Consider the following 14,289-nt stretch of genomic DNA (forward strand, 5'->3'; position numbering starts at 1 on the left):
CCCCTCTTCATCTAGTAAAGATCCTGCCATTGGGCAGCTTTCACGCTCCGCTGGCTGATCCTTCCAGGAAGTGAGGGGGGTATACGGAGCCCCCTGCAGTGCCCCAGCATGTACCACGGCTACATGCTGAGCTCAAAATCAAAGGGGGCAGTCTGTCCTTCGCCTGGGGGGGAGTGAGTCTGCTGTTGTGGACCAGAGAGACGTGGGTTATAAGACAGCTTGTCACACTTGTGCAACTGTCTTTGTTTTTGACAGTGTGTTTGCTTCCCTTTACTTGGGTTGTGATGAAATGTGAGAAAAAATGAGGCCTTGTGCAATGAGGTCACATTTCAAGTCATGATCTTGGCAGCTTTCAGAAGATAGCACAGGAAGTCATGTAGCTGTCGCAGTTATTGCTATTAGATCAGTTTAAAGATTAAAGAATGCAATCATATGGTGTTGCAATGTTTGCAGTTATTCTGGATGTGGAAATCTGAGGTTAGAGCCTCTGGGTCCAGTATTTTCAAAAGTGATCTGACTGGATTATCCTGGTCGGATTGGATTAAATCTTGATCTGATCTGAAAACGGGGTATTTCAACACAGATCCAGAGAATCCTGATCCTGAAGATCAGGATTCAGCTTTGGTAATCCAATCCTCCCTTGAATCCAGATAAATGGCTGGATTTGGGTATTTCAAAACTTAAGGCAGAGATCAGGATCAACTTGATACCAAAATTTCAGGATAATTTGGATCCCACCTCAGAGGTGGATTTGACTTGGATTGACAATGTCTCACCTCCACTTCTCCTAGATATTGTTACTCAAGATGTTCATTACACTTAATCTAAATTGTCAGTGCATTACTTGAAACAAATTGGAGTAATTTAAGAACATTTAAGGTGTAGCAAAAGTGTTTGGCTATATTTCCTGAAACTGCTATAAATAAGAGTGACAAAAACAGACCTATTTCTCAAATTCTAGTGTCATTTTAACATATGTACCAAAACACACAACATACATTTAGTCAGACAAAGACAGGAATGCAGGGTCCAAACAAACTTGAATCAATTATAACAAAACAAAGACAAGCAGCAATGTATTTCAGTAAGTGTTTGTGTACAAACTGCTTATTTTACTTAACCAAATCATATGCTATTTTGCTTTAAATTACCACAATTATGTTTCCTGAGAGCCTTCTACATAAAGGGAGACAAATTAGGATGGAAAAATGTATCTAATTGTGTCACTGATAATACATGCTATAATACATGAAAATAATGCAACTACAATTTCAAACACTTTCCAGCACTTTATTCAAAATCCAACAACTTATAACTGCAATTGAAGCATTTCCAAGGATTTCCAGCACTCATACAGACCCTGTCCTTAATAGCTGAGTAGGCTCTGAAAGTAGAAGAAAGGGAAGGGTATGAGTAATATCTTTGTCTTCATTGGGAATCCACAATAATCACAGAAATTGTGTGCATGATGACAACAGCATGATTTTCCCAGCATTACTGTAGCATTCTGACACTTCTGAATTAACTTCATAGATCATACACAACACACATACACAGTGTAATGTTAGGTTTCCAAAGCACTGTAGCAGTCGGGTCTGGTCGTTTTTTTTTTTTTTACATGTAGCCTATTTTAAGTCTGCTGTGTTGCCAATGACGTTATGCTAATAAACTCCGAACAGGTTGATGTTAGTTTAAACAGTTATGTTATAATGTACGTCAGATTAATTACCTTGTAAATCAAACCATGGACCGCAAAATTCATAAACAAAGCCAGCTACCGCTAGCCCGCTAGCTGTTTAACACGCAAGTCAATGGAGCCGAGTTAACTACCGTTAGCACGGCCGCGGCTCAATTAGAGATCGCTACAGCCTGGTTTTAAGTACCTGACAATTCATATAGTTAGCTAGCACGATATGTTGGTTGGCGTTCATATGGTCCTTAAACCGCTCAACATTAGACGACGGTAAACTTACATTTTTGACGTGAAAGTCGTGCTCCCAGCTGCTCCTTCCGTGAAGTAGTCCGCCATGTTTCAGATCCGGAAGCGGAGACTTGAGATTTGGTAAACCGTATCCAGCCAGGTCGGGATCACGGTGATCCACCCGGCCACTGTTTTCAAATACTCAGATAAAGTCAGCAGGATCACCTTGATCCATGAATGAGAAAAGGAGGATTTCATTATCTGGATTATTCTGATCTGGATTACAAGTTTTGAAATACTGGGCCCAGGTGGCAACCTCCAGTTAAGTGCCTTAAACCAGCATTCTCTCTACTGGCCATCAGGGGTGACTCCTCTGGTTGCAATAAGAAGTCTGATTGTATAGAAGTCTATGAGAAAATGTAAATGTATTAAGTCATTAACATTGTAAACATTAGTTTATGTCTCAATCTCTAGTTTCAAGTCTTCTTCAATCCAGCATGATGGTCCATTTAGAGTCCAACAGACCAGAAAGCAGCGGATGCTTTAGGGGCCTGGCTACCTTGTGATTGACAGGTCGCTACCAATGCAGTTAGATACTAAGATGACTTTACCACTTTGCTGTCAACTTGTCCTTGAATTATGAAGCTGACTTTGTTAACAACTTCACACCAGAAGCCTGATGCAGTAAGGTACCGGCTCGGGGGGTGGTGCTCTGTTGCTCATGTTCTTCAGATCCAGCCGGCTGGAGTCCAAATATGGTCACTTATGTTCATTGGTTGCAAAAAATCCAAGATGGCGATGGCCAAATGCAAAACCTGAGGCTTTAAAACCCGTAATCCACAAACCAATAGGTAACGTCATGCTGACTATGTCTACTTCTTATATGCAGTCCATGGCTAGAGCGTTATTGCTAAAAGAGCAATAAGGCTGAAAAAGCTTAGCTATTCTCGATAACTAATATGTGAATGTGATTCTGTTTCAGTTGGCAGCCAGTGAGTCCAGCCCTTCAGATGAAGAGCCTTCAGTTCCGGAGCATCGCCCCCAAGGCCCCGTCCGTGGTGCCCTCCCCCTCCCCTGCGGCCCTGTCCAGCCAGCCTCCCTCTGCCCTCCCTGAGGCTACCACAGCCTCCAGCCCCAATTCCATCCTTGTGCCCACCCAAAACTATGCACTGATGCAGATAGCAGGTCAGGATGGCACTTTCTCTCTGGTGGCACTGCCCCCTTCGGTGTCCTCGCAGACACAACAGCAACACACCCAAAAGAACCTCAAGTTGCCCATTCCCAGATACCAGCCAGTGAGGAGCAAAGGAACCACTGATAAGGTCAAGTCACCCCCATTAGCAGCAAGGTCAAAACCAGCCAAGTCTGCTGTGACAGTGCAAATATCATCAGTGGTGAAGAAGGAACAACAGGAGTACCAGCACGCAAAGGAAATCCCGGTGACCAAAGAGGAACCTTCAGAACAAGTAAACCTTATTGACCCAGCCTCTTCTGACATCTCTGTCACTGCTCTACTCCCAGACAATGCTGTCCTGTACCCGAGTTCTCACTTAGAGCAAGCACCAGATGGCTCTGAACGACCTGCTAAAGCTAGTCTTATTCAGAACCTCCAATACCCCCCTTCTGCTGTCAAAGGTTCCCCATTCAAATCCCCAGAGGAAAGTAAGACTACTCTAAGGCTGTGCCAATCTAAGTCCACTGCAGCCCAGCCCCAGAGTAGTATCACTGTGCTGTCGTCAGCCATTTTCAGCAAAGCAGTTCAGATCATCCCATCCCCACCCAAGGGTAAACTTCCCATTATGCCCTACTCTAAAATGAAGAGCACCCTCATCCCAGCTGCCAAGCTCAACAATTTGTCCCCAGAGAATAAGGGTTTCTCGAGCCAGACCGGAATCACCAGCCCCTTAGATCCTACATCCAAGAACCTCGAGATGGCTGAAGCCTTGGGTCACAACCAGGTGCCAGACTCAATTCTACAGCCCCAGGCAAAGACCACCCTCATGCCTATGTTGGAGACCCTGCAGAAACCACCTGGCAAGAAGAGAGGGAGGAAGAGAAAAACAATCGAGGACATCTTGGCATTTGAAGCCAGAAAGAAGAGGTCTTTGTCTTTCTTCCGTAGAAGGGTCCCAGAGAAACCTCCATCAGTTGTTCCTGGCTCCAAACAAAAGGAAGTTGATATTTCAAAAAAGTACCGCAGCATCCGACCCAAGCCCATACTGGTTATGGAGACAGTTCCCCAGCTGGTTAGCTTGCCTGCCATTACCCCAGATGGCCAAGAACAGGAGCTTGTTCTTGGTCATAAGCTCCCCACCACTACCACAACCAAGGCCCAGGAGTGTCCTCCCCAACCAGCCCCAGTAACCCTCCACCTGAGAGGAGTCTCCCATCCGAGAGTCTTCATCGGCAGCCGTCCACTCCACCGTTGCCCCACCTGCAGCCGCTGTTTCCAGTTCAAGCATCATCTCCAGAGCCACATGAACAGTCACACCAATAGCCGGCCCTACATCTGCCCAGTCTGCCGAAAAGCATATGCTCACTCCGGCAGCCTGAGCACCCACATGAAGCTTCACCACTCCGAGATACGCCCACGTCGGTCTCTGAGCTGTGAGTTCTGTGAGAAGGCCTTTGGATATGTAGGGGTTTACTTCAGTCATCTGAGAGAGGTCCACAAGGTGGTGCTGACCGTGGAGCCGTCCATTAGCCATCACGAGGATGATGAATCTATGGAGGGGTAAGATTATTATTGTTTGAGAACCAACTTCATAATGTCAACTATGGCTTAAAAAGATATTGTTGCTGCATTGCGATGTGCGCATGTGCAATACTTGTCACGCTATTTTTCCTGATTGAAGGAAAACATTTCTTTGTACACTCATTTTCCATGACTAATCCCCCCCAAAAACTTGTATAAATGGCCTACAGGCTAGGCCTTGCTGCCACAGTTTGACGAAATCAATATATTTTTATACCTTTTACACTGGCTGCTCTGTATGGGAAGAGCCTCTCTCCAGCGAGATCATTTCCCTGTAGTGTAGTCGCGTGACTATATTATGGCAGCTTGGAAAGGCCTGTGTTAAAGGTGACTCGTGGATCCAACCGTGACCTCGCAGCTTCCTCAGTACTCTCTTTGTCCACTCTCCCTGCGAGACCCTGTCCACCAGGACAGACTGCCCTGGAAGGGGCCTGCAGTGATGTTGACGACCTACCTGACCCATGTTTAAACACGCCGCCAGTCAGGTTAACCATGCTTTGTGGGTTCAACTTTTTTGCTTTGATATCGAAAACACCACTGAGTTTATGAATACAATTTTTACTACTTTACAAAATGAATAGATCTAGCCTAAATTGATACTTAAATGCAGAATAGGCAATTCTATTCAGATACACTTTATGTTATATTACTTGAAATCCTCGTAACATAAGGATAGCAATGAATAAATTAAATGCTCTGATATAAAAAAAAAAGTAGAAAAAATGTCATCTGTGGATGTGGCTGGACTGGAAAAACTCGTCAAAAAAGTCAGGCCGGAGAAAATATTTGGACAGCCTGCCTGTTTGTCAATGCTTACTTCCTGATTGCACTCTGCCGATCTCGAGCACTCGTTTGGTGTTCTGGGGGAGCGACTTTGAACTGAGCTCTGAACAAAGGGGGCGGGACTTTTTCAGTTCAGCGATGTGTTCCAAATCAAAGTCTCTATTTTTTCTGTTTTTTCCAAATGACCTATTCAACCTTTAACTCATTACATTGTTATACTTAACTCAAAAATGTACCAAATTCACAGAGAAAATTCCTGTATATTTTCGGTCTGTGTACGTTGCGGCCATCCGACTTTTGTTTTGAAGTCGACAATCGCAAAACGGTCGTTTCCCGTTTTTCGCTTCAAAATAAAAGAACGAAAAACGGCAAAATGACTGGTATCCCATTATTCGTTTTAAAACATTGAAAACGAGAAACGGGAAACGACTCATTAACTGAGATTAGCTATTGTGTTCATGAATGGGATTCGGGGATGAAATAACAGTGCCATTTTTCATTCCAGATTTTGCCGTACGTCTTTTTGAATGACCCGGAAGGCGCTATGCTATGCTGCAAAATTACCTGGAAGCCATACTTTGAGACATTTAGGGGGAGCTCTAAAACACTGTTCATAAACGGCAGACAGCGTCTGACGCTCATATTTTTAAGTAAACCTACTGTTTTAAACACGCACCAAAAGCGTTATGACGCGGACATAAAAGCAGTTCAAAACCGACGGTGAGAATCAGAGCCTCCGCCTCTTCGCCGCCGCCGCCTCTTCGCCGCTGCCCCTCAGCTGTTGATCCTCGGTGTGACTGCCGGGGTCGGCTGCGCTCTGACCGACCGGGGACCGCTCCGTGAGTCGGGGTGCAGCTCATGGAGCCTGCTAACAACAGCGATTAATTAACATAGTGTAGAGTTATGATTAGCTGTGCTTTATGTGACTTTCACCCAGTTGGAAGAAACAATAAAAGACAAAATGAGATGGCTGGTCCGCTGTGGCTTTACTGGTGTTCTACTGAGGAAAGTAGCAGTGCGCACCCAACAGTTCCCCTCCTGCCTTCTGTAACTTAAAGCCTTGCAGGAGACCAAAGTGGTCACTCATGCCTTGCCCCTTTTCCACCGATGCATTTTGAGGGCCAGTTGAAAAATTAAAAATGGCGCTGTTTTTTCATTCCCGATTTCCATTCATGAACACAATATCAAATATCAGTTAATGAGTCTTTTTCCGTTTCTTGTTTTCCAATTTTAAAACGAATAATGGGATACGAGTCATTTTTCCGTTTTCCGATTGTCGACTTCAAAACGAAAGTCGGATGGCCACAACGTACACGGACCATTTTCAGATACCAATCTTTATTGCAGAAAAAATGTGAAATGTCCGTTTTGTTCCAATATTGTGCAGCCCTATCAACATATAAATGAAACATATGAAATGGTCTTTTTCCAAACAGGCATACCAAAGTTGTTAATTAGCATTGTATGTTATTTTCCTCCGCAGAGCCATCTCCACAGAGCCGTCCGATGAGCAGGATCGTGAAGACCCTGTGGAGCTGCAGATTAAATGTGGCCGCTGCCAGGCCATCACTCCCACTTTTGCCGACATGAAGATGCACTTGCTCCACGTGCATGGGGAGGAGATCCAGGTTCCACCTGAAAATGGCCAATCGCAGCAGGGTGGCCGCGAGGCTGAGAACGAGCTGGTGAAGCACGCCGCCCACTACTGGCGGCAGCTTAATGAGAAGCGCAACCTGGTCAAGTGCAGCAGCTGCAATGAGGAGTTTGTCTCCTTCTCCAAGCTGAAGAAGCACATCATGTCCCACCACCGTGGAAGGGAGGGGGGGAACAGCGCTGCCTTCTCGTCACCAGCTCGTGGTGGCAGCCTAGGGGTCCTCGCAGCAGGCACAGCCTTTAACTGTGTGCTTTGCAGTGAGGTGTTGGACACTAAAGATGGCGTGATGGAGCACTGGAGGAGTCACCACCACTGTGAGCAGCCCAGCCTTCTGTGGGACGCACTGAGCTCCTACTCCGGCCAGGAAGAGGGTGAGGTGGACAAGGACCTGGACACTCCTGCTCCGAGCCCACACTATCCAGCCTAGCCCTTTGATGGGCATGGAGCCCTTCACTGAGGCACCTCCTCACACACACACTCCTAACAATCGGCAGCACAGGGACGGAGACTTTCTCTTATGGCTTGCATCACTAGTTTCATCTTTCACCAGTTGAGGCATTTGACCTGGCACAAAGAAAAAATATTATCAAGCCAATGGTGAAAATGTATCTTTGTGTTACAATTCATAAGGGATATTCTCTCTATGTCAGAGAATCCAATTAATCTTATTTTTCATTTTGATTGCACTGTTCTGTCTGGGCAGAATTTGGGAAATTTTCTTTGGAGGTATATATTTAATATCCTGTTGGATTATTTTTTTCTACTGCCTATTTAAATCTTATTGAAAAGGTAATTTATGACCTAGCTGACGCAGTAATACTGTTAAAGGATCATTTCACCCAACTTCCTGCCTCTTATGGTATCCAGCCATGCAGATCATTTTGGTTTTATGTGCTCAGTCTCAGTCAGAGATATCTGTGCTGAGATTTCCGCCTCCAAACCAGTGAAGTTATAGCTTTCTAAAGTTGAACGACCGCTCAAACAGTATCGCTGTTACTGTGTGGAACTTTTTTTGTGGATATAATACTGTGAGAACCGTGAATAAAATTCCAAATCATCTGCATTTTTTTAGGATCAGAGGCAGAAGTCACAAACATCTTCTTCATCTCGACTGAAACTGGGAAAGTGATAATACATGGTTTTAATTTGGGTGGACTTACCCTTTTTAAAATACTGAGAAATGTAAATCTCAACAAGGGCACACTGTCTTCTGTCACACTGGCTGGCGATGTATCTATTGGCCTTGGATTATTACAGGTTAAAATAAATCACTATGTGTACTAAATCCTTTTAATGTTACGGAAAACTACATATTTCGGTTATGACTTGAACTTTCCTATGTCAACTCGGACCCATGAAGGAACACTTTCCTAACCAGCACCCTAGTGACATCCATGTGGCCTTCTGACAACACCGGAGTCAGTGTTCATGCGTAGTGTGGCTTACCGTCAGTATGGTCCTCTATAGGCCGGGTTCCATCTCCTTGACTTGTTGATTAATGCCTATTTGTGTATTCTGTGATATGCCAAGGGTCTATTCACACTAGTGATTGTAGAAGTGAGTTTTGCATTTAAGCTTTTTAACCACTGACAGAAAACTTTTTTGTTGACCATCGAATTGCCTACCTGTTGTTGCCAGCTCATGTACACACCTGTGGAATTGTGTGCACCCAGACTCTATTATTACTATAAACTGTTGTCAAGTCCAGAAAATATGCTATTTTATACTCTAAATGAATACAGAGGTCTTTTAGTATATTTATGCTTGTTGGTGGTCCTTAAAGAACCAGCACAGAGACTTTTGTCATGTTTGCTTCTTCTAAGTTGGGGATGCTTAATGTCTTGTTTCTTGATGGGAGGCTATTACTATATGGCAACTATCTCTGCTAACATTTGTCTGTATTTATCTTTAATATGAAGAGAAAAAAACATCACAGGGTCAAGTGAATGTACCTGAATGTTTTCAAAAACCCTACCCAAATTATATATGTATATATGTATATGTATATGTATATATATGTATATGTATATGTATATGTATATATATATATATGTATATGTATATGTATATATATATATATATATATATATATATATATATATATATATGTATATATATAGACAGATGTATTCCATAGATAGAATATATAAATATATTGAGAAAAATATATATATTTCCATAGAGTTACTAGTGAATCAGCTGCTGTCATATTGGAGGAAGGAAACGAGATGAATATATCATTGCCAACACTGGCAACAAAAGCCACGTAGAGCTGACCTTTATGTGTCTGACATAAAACGCTGGATGAAGTACACTGTTCACTGGATGCCATGTTAGCGTGCTCATCTGTGTTTTGCCCTTTGTTCATGCCCTCAACAAAAAGCAGGAAGTGACAGAATTAAGGGTCAGACTCTTCTTTCCTCAGTCAGATGAGAAACGTACATGACTGTCAGCACAAGTCGGAAAGTAAAAATTCCACGTTAGGTGATGTGTTGTGTTTGACTCACTTGATATGTTGACCGTGTACCCCCCCCAAAAAAAGAATAAGACTGAAAGTGTTTGTGTTTGTGACTGTTCTGGAAGAACCGATGTTTATGGGAATAAAGACATGCTTTATTCGGGACATTGTGACTGCCATGTTTGTATGCCTCTGAGCCTGAAACACAGGCAGGGTTTCGGCTTGTCTCTGGAACTCCTGGAGGCAATTTCTTTAAATTTGATGCAAATGTCCTTGGACTCGAGGATGAAATGATTCGATTTTGGTTATGAAGCACAAGCACACACACACTAACATCATATCGCATCGTCACATGATCAAATAAATCACTTGACGGTGGACAGCATCAACATATATATTTCCCAGCAATCATCAGATTATTCATAGTTTTTATAGTTTATGTAAAGTAAAAATAATGTACTAAATGATCATCATGCTGGATTGAAGAAGACTTGAAACTAGAGATTGAGACCAAAAACTCATGTTTACAATGTTTACTGAGATAAAACATCAAGACAGACCATTTTCTCATAGACTTCTATACAACCAGAGAGGAGTCGCCCCCTGGTGGGCCAGAGAGAATGTAAGTGTTAGGAACTTCAGCCTTCTTCACTTTTCAGACCTGAACGTTGCTGCTGTCCACCACATGAGGCCCACTGGACTGGCTGCCACTATCTACCACAGCAAAAAGGACAAGCTGAGTTTAGGACTGGGGCAGACAGGAGCGTAGAGTCGATGTATAATAATCAGAGGAGATTCAGAGAACTGGATTAATTGATATTTTACTCTGGAAAGGTGTGCTCGTGTGTGCAGTATGTAAAGGTCAAGCAGAGTGGGTTAGCCTAAGGGCTTTTAAAAGCCTACATATGCCGTACCTCTGTGCTCCTCCCCTCCCAACAGCTCTTCCATCTGCCTGCTTCAGCATCCAAACATGAGCCAGTGTGTGCTTATATTTCCAGCTTTTTGCTTTTGAATGCACATCTCTTTTACTAGCTAGACCACACATGAGCGGCACTACAACAAGGAGCTTTAAAATGCAACATGATAGCGGGTTTGAGACTGCTGAGGTTCAGAGAAAGGTCTCTGTGTTTTGAGAGAAAACAATGGCCGTGTGCCTCGTGATGCTTCATATTTAATAGATGGAGATGACATGAGATACTGATCTTCATCTTCCTAGTGTTGTAGTCAAGACCGCATCAACCGAGACCAAGACATTACCGAGACCAGAGAGTGCCGAGACCGAGACAAGACCAAGACTTTTAGAGGTTGAGACCGAGACAAGACCAAGACTTTTAGAGGTCGAGACCGAGACAAGACCAAGACCATATAGATCAAAGGAAAAACAACAAAATGGGAGTTTTTTAAAAATAAATTTAATTTAAGTTTGCTCTTAAATAAATGCAACAACAAAAACAATCTTTGTGCTGTTGTTTTCATAGCAGCACAATGAATGAAATAAATCTCAAGTCATAGGCTGTGTCCGAAATCACTCCCTACTCCCTATATAGTGCACTATATAGGGAGTTCGCCATTTTGTAGGGGTGTCCGAATGTGTATGAGCATTACTATTCCCTATATAGTGCACTCAAAGTTTCCCACAATGCATCGTGAAAAGTAGTGTACAGCCGATGGTCACTAGCCGAGCAAATTTTACCATCATGCATTGCGCTGAAAGACAAATCGCGAAGGGACGAGAGGAGAGAGAGCAGGAAAAAGCGGAGGAAATATGAATAATCGTACAATAATAAATGTTAATATTTAATATATGTATTGCAGAGCAGATCAAGACGACACAAACGGCCAAAGTGTGATGTTTTCCTTTATTTACTTTAAAAAAAACGCGATATATATTAATTATTTATATATGACTTTGGGCGAGCGGCGGCCGGCCGGCGCCCGGCGACAGGCTGCAGGGGCCGGCGACAGTTGGCGCTGGCCGGCGGCGGTGGTGGCGGCGGGGTATTCGTCCGTCAAAAACCGTCACTCAAACCAAAGTGCCGTATGACAGTCTGAAAACTATAAAGATGCGGAGATGAGGGACAGATTGTGGCGAGCGATCGCCGAGGAGTTTGGGATCGGGGACGGACTGCAGCCTGTTCAGGTCTGGTGGATCGCGGAGATGTGGGGTGCCGGTAGTGCTGCAACCTGGTCCTGAAGTCCACCTGGACCCGATCGGGATCGTTGAAAATAAAAATAGCAGTGAGGACGATGTAGTGATCGTCTCATTATTGAAAATTATTTTTTTCTCAAGAAATGAGACGGCCACGGAATCCCCTTATTGCTGGAGGACTCGTTCTTTTGGTTTTGTAAATTTTCGCAACGAATATGTAGCTATTAAAAAATAATTATCCTGGTAATTTCTCTGCGTGAGCGGAATCTGACACGTAGGCCTATTAATTATGCGTCAGGACAGGAAAAAAACTCTTATCAGTAAAGCATGGACAAAAAGCCTATCAGCAATGGTCTCGACCGGTCTCGTTCAAAAAACCCGAGGCCGCCCGGTCCGAGACCGAGACAAGACCGAGTAAAAATGCCGTCGATACCAAGACGAGACCAAGAACCTAAAAAAATGGTCTCGAGACCGGTCTCGAGACCAAGACCGATCTCGAGTACTACAACACTACATCTTCCCTCTGCGTGTCTTTTCTCTCTGCTTTGCAGGATGCGTTTAGAGAGCAAAAAGAAGAAGCACTCTGCAAATTCACAGACAACAGAGAGTCCCAAATAACAGTGAGAGAATGCACTTGCTGTTTGTCTCTCCCTGCTGGGCTGCAGGCCCAGCCCTGATAGTCATCGCCACACTGGTGTGGAATGCAGGTCCTCCGCTCTAATTGATTTGGAGGCTCATGACCCTGTATCAAAGGTCACAGGTCACCGCTGATGTGAACAGAGAGAAGCAACTCCCCTACACAAAATGTTTATGTCGCCCCCTCAACTTCTTCAAAGTACTTCACATGGACTCGAAGGTTTCAAATGAGAGTGACTCAACTTCAGGTGGCTTTCAGCTCCGTGGAACACAGATGAAGCTGCAGCATCAGTACATACCGGGCCCCAATCTAGCATTGCCATCGCACCACATCCAGGCGCAGATAAAAAGGAAAGCGCTATACGGTGATGCATATTTCCCTTTAATCAAAGCTAACGTGTAGCACAGCCGTCACACAGCACTCCCGCCTCACTGTGGCTCTCAGGGGGGACATGGGAGATCAAAGCCAGCCCCTCCGCTTGTACATGATCAGTGGGAAAGAACTGCTCTCTTTCTTTCTTTCTTTGGGTCTTTGGAGCTGCGCCTCCTTCGACAGCCGTGGCTCCTGGAAGTGTTGAGATTGAGCAAGAAAGGTGAACAGTGAACAGAACTGTGCTATGTGTACCTATGTCTCCTGCTTCACCGGTGCAGCCGGGGGGAAACACGGCAGCTAAACAACATGCATGAGACGGAGAATCACAACGGCAGTGGGACATTTATAGGACAGTAAAACTGGGACCAGCACCCACCACAGATGTCTGCGGGAGCAACTTAGGTGGTGTAATGTGAGTCCAACACGCAATCTTCTGGCCGACGTAAGCTCCACTCCCACCTTCTCACTTCTCAGTGTTCATGCTCTGTTGCCAGTCTGTCTTAATACACTAACATCCATGAAGCCTCTGTCGGCACGTGTGATATGTTGGTGATACGTGTGCACATTCATCAAAGTGATTCTACGGTTTCATCAAAGATTTATAAACCCTCCTGGATGTCAAGACTTAGATGTACAAATCGGTAATCCAACATCTATGAACTCTCCCTCTCTCCCTCTCAATCTGGAGATGTGATCCGCCCTTCCCTTCCCTGCTGCCTCTCGGTCTCAGGTTTCAAAGCGTCCCTTTTCTCCTCACCCTCCCAGATTAGTCATCTAATGAGCAGCAGGGCTGATCAGGTGAATAATTGATGACGGGCGGCTGGAGAGAGGCATCGATCGGCGTCGGGCTGTGGCTCTAAATGGAGCAGGGATGGAGACACCTCAGGAGGATGAGCAGGCCCAGGACCATCAGTGTGTGAGCTGATTGGGATTCAGATTCATGAATAGGGAAAGGAAGAAGAGTCACCTCTGGAGGTCAGAGAAGTGTTGGAGTGTGTTTAGATTGGGCAGCGTGGAGTAAATAGTGTTGTGAAACCACTGATTATAAAAACCGGAGAAGTGTGAGAATCATGAGGCTTATGGCTTTAAAACGCAAAACAACCACCTGTGACGCCAGAGGCTTTGTTCATAAAAGACAAAATAAACATACATTCTCTAAATTGTAATCCTGAGTCCCAGTTTCATATGAAATATTTCATTTTTTTTTTTTTTTTTTTTTTAAGATAATTTTTTTGCCATGCAAGCCTTTTTATTGTTTTTGTAGAGAGAGACAGTGTGGAAAGGGGAGATAGAGGGGGAAGACATGGGCGAAAGAGATCGCCGGGCCAGGAGTCGAGCCCCTAATCTCCGCGCCGAGGCCGAGCCTCCGTACATGGGGCGGCTGCCTTATCCACTGCGCCACCGACCGCCCCAATATTTCATATTTAAAGTGGCTATAATTCATATTTTTTATAATAATACTAATAATATTGTAATAGATATTTTTGCTGCCAAAGGACCAAGCTTAACCAACTTCATCCATTCCAGCGAGCTCTTACACGAACGATGAAGGCGTATCGA

General features: G+C 44.3%; 1 protein-coding gene across 3 annotated transcripts in view; it reads left to right on the top strand.

The window, feature by feature from the left end:
- znf438 (zinc finger protein 438) overlaps window positions 1-9,736 on the top strand; it is a 72,769-nt gene extending 63,033 nt beyond the window's left edge. For all 3 annotated transcript variants that reach the window (XM_084033810.1, XM_084033809.1, XM_084033811.1), the window contains 2 exons: window positions 2,904-4,655; window positions 6,943-9,736. In XM_084033810.1, the coding sequence (XP_083889936.1) occupies window positions 2,932-4,655; window positions 6,943-7,540 (2,322 nt within the window). In that variant the 5' untranslated portion in view covers window positions 2,904-2,931 and the 3' untranslated portion in view covers window positions 7,541-9,736. The remainder of the gene's footprint in view (window positions 1-2,903; window positions 4,656-6,942) is intronic.
- The last annotated feature ends 4,553 nt before the right edge of the window (window positions 9,737-14,289 follow it).

The sequence above is a fragment of the Eutrigla gurnardus genome (genome assembly GCF_963514095.1).
Source record: "Eutrigla gurnardus genome assembly, chromosome: 18".
Lineage (NCBI taxonomy): Eukaryota > Metazoa > Chordata > Actinopteri > Perciformes > Triglidae > Eutrigla > Eutrigla gurnardus.